The sequence below is a fragment of the Fukomys damarensis genome, unplaced genomic scaffold, assembly GCF_012274545.1.
Source record: "Fukomys damarensis isolate Sample0158 unplaced genomic scaffold, DMR_v1.0_HiC HiC_scaffold_25, whole genome shotgun sequence".
NCBI lineage: Eukaryota > Metazoa > Chordata > Mammalia > Rodentia > Bathyergidae > Fukomys > Fukomys damarensis.
Genome location: NW_022900937.1, coordinates 17198806 through 17199173, shown reverse-complemented (window position 1 = coordinate 17199173; position 368 = coordinate 17198806). Strand labels below are relative to the sequence as shown.

The following is a 368-nucleotide window of genomic DNA, read 5'->3' as shown; positions in this document are numbered from 1 at the left end:
GGCAAGGTGGCGCAGTGCTGGCGGCCGGCGCTCACCCAGGCAAAGGGGCAGCGGTCCTGGCCGGCACCGGAGCCTCAGTCTCCGCGCTTCCCGCCGTCCGACCCGGCCTTTACCTGCACGTCGCTCAGCTCCACGCGTAGATACAGCTCGCGGTGCCGCTGAGCCCAGTAGACGTGCGGCGTCAGCACCTGATTCTCCATGATCACGGTGCCCAGAGAGCGGGAGGCTCGGCTAGCAGCTCCTCGCTGCCTCAGGTCGTGCACGGCTGGAGCTGGGGCAAACGCAGGCCGCAAAACCCTAGCGCTCCGGAGAACCCGCAGCCTGCCTGCCTTCAGAAGCCTCGAGCTGGCCGGCCGCGCCTGCGCAAC

General features: G+C 69.6%; 1 protein-coding gene across 1 annotated transcript in view; it reads right to left on the bottom strand.

Moving 5' to 3' along the window:
- Window positions 1-362, bottom strand: part of Hacd3 (3-hydroxyacyl-CoA dehydratase 3) — a 35966-nt gene extending 35604 nt beyond the window's left edge. Inside the window, exon 1 of the mRNA XM_010643255.2 lies at window positions 114-362. Within this exon, the coding sequence (XP_010641557.1) occupies window positions 114-200 (87 nt within the window). The 5' untranslated portion in view covers window positions 201-362. The remainder of the gene's footprint in view (window positions 1-113) is intronic.
- Window positions 363-368: the final 6 nt, after the last annotated feature.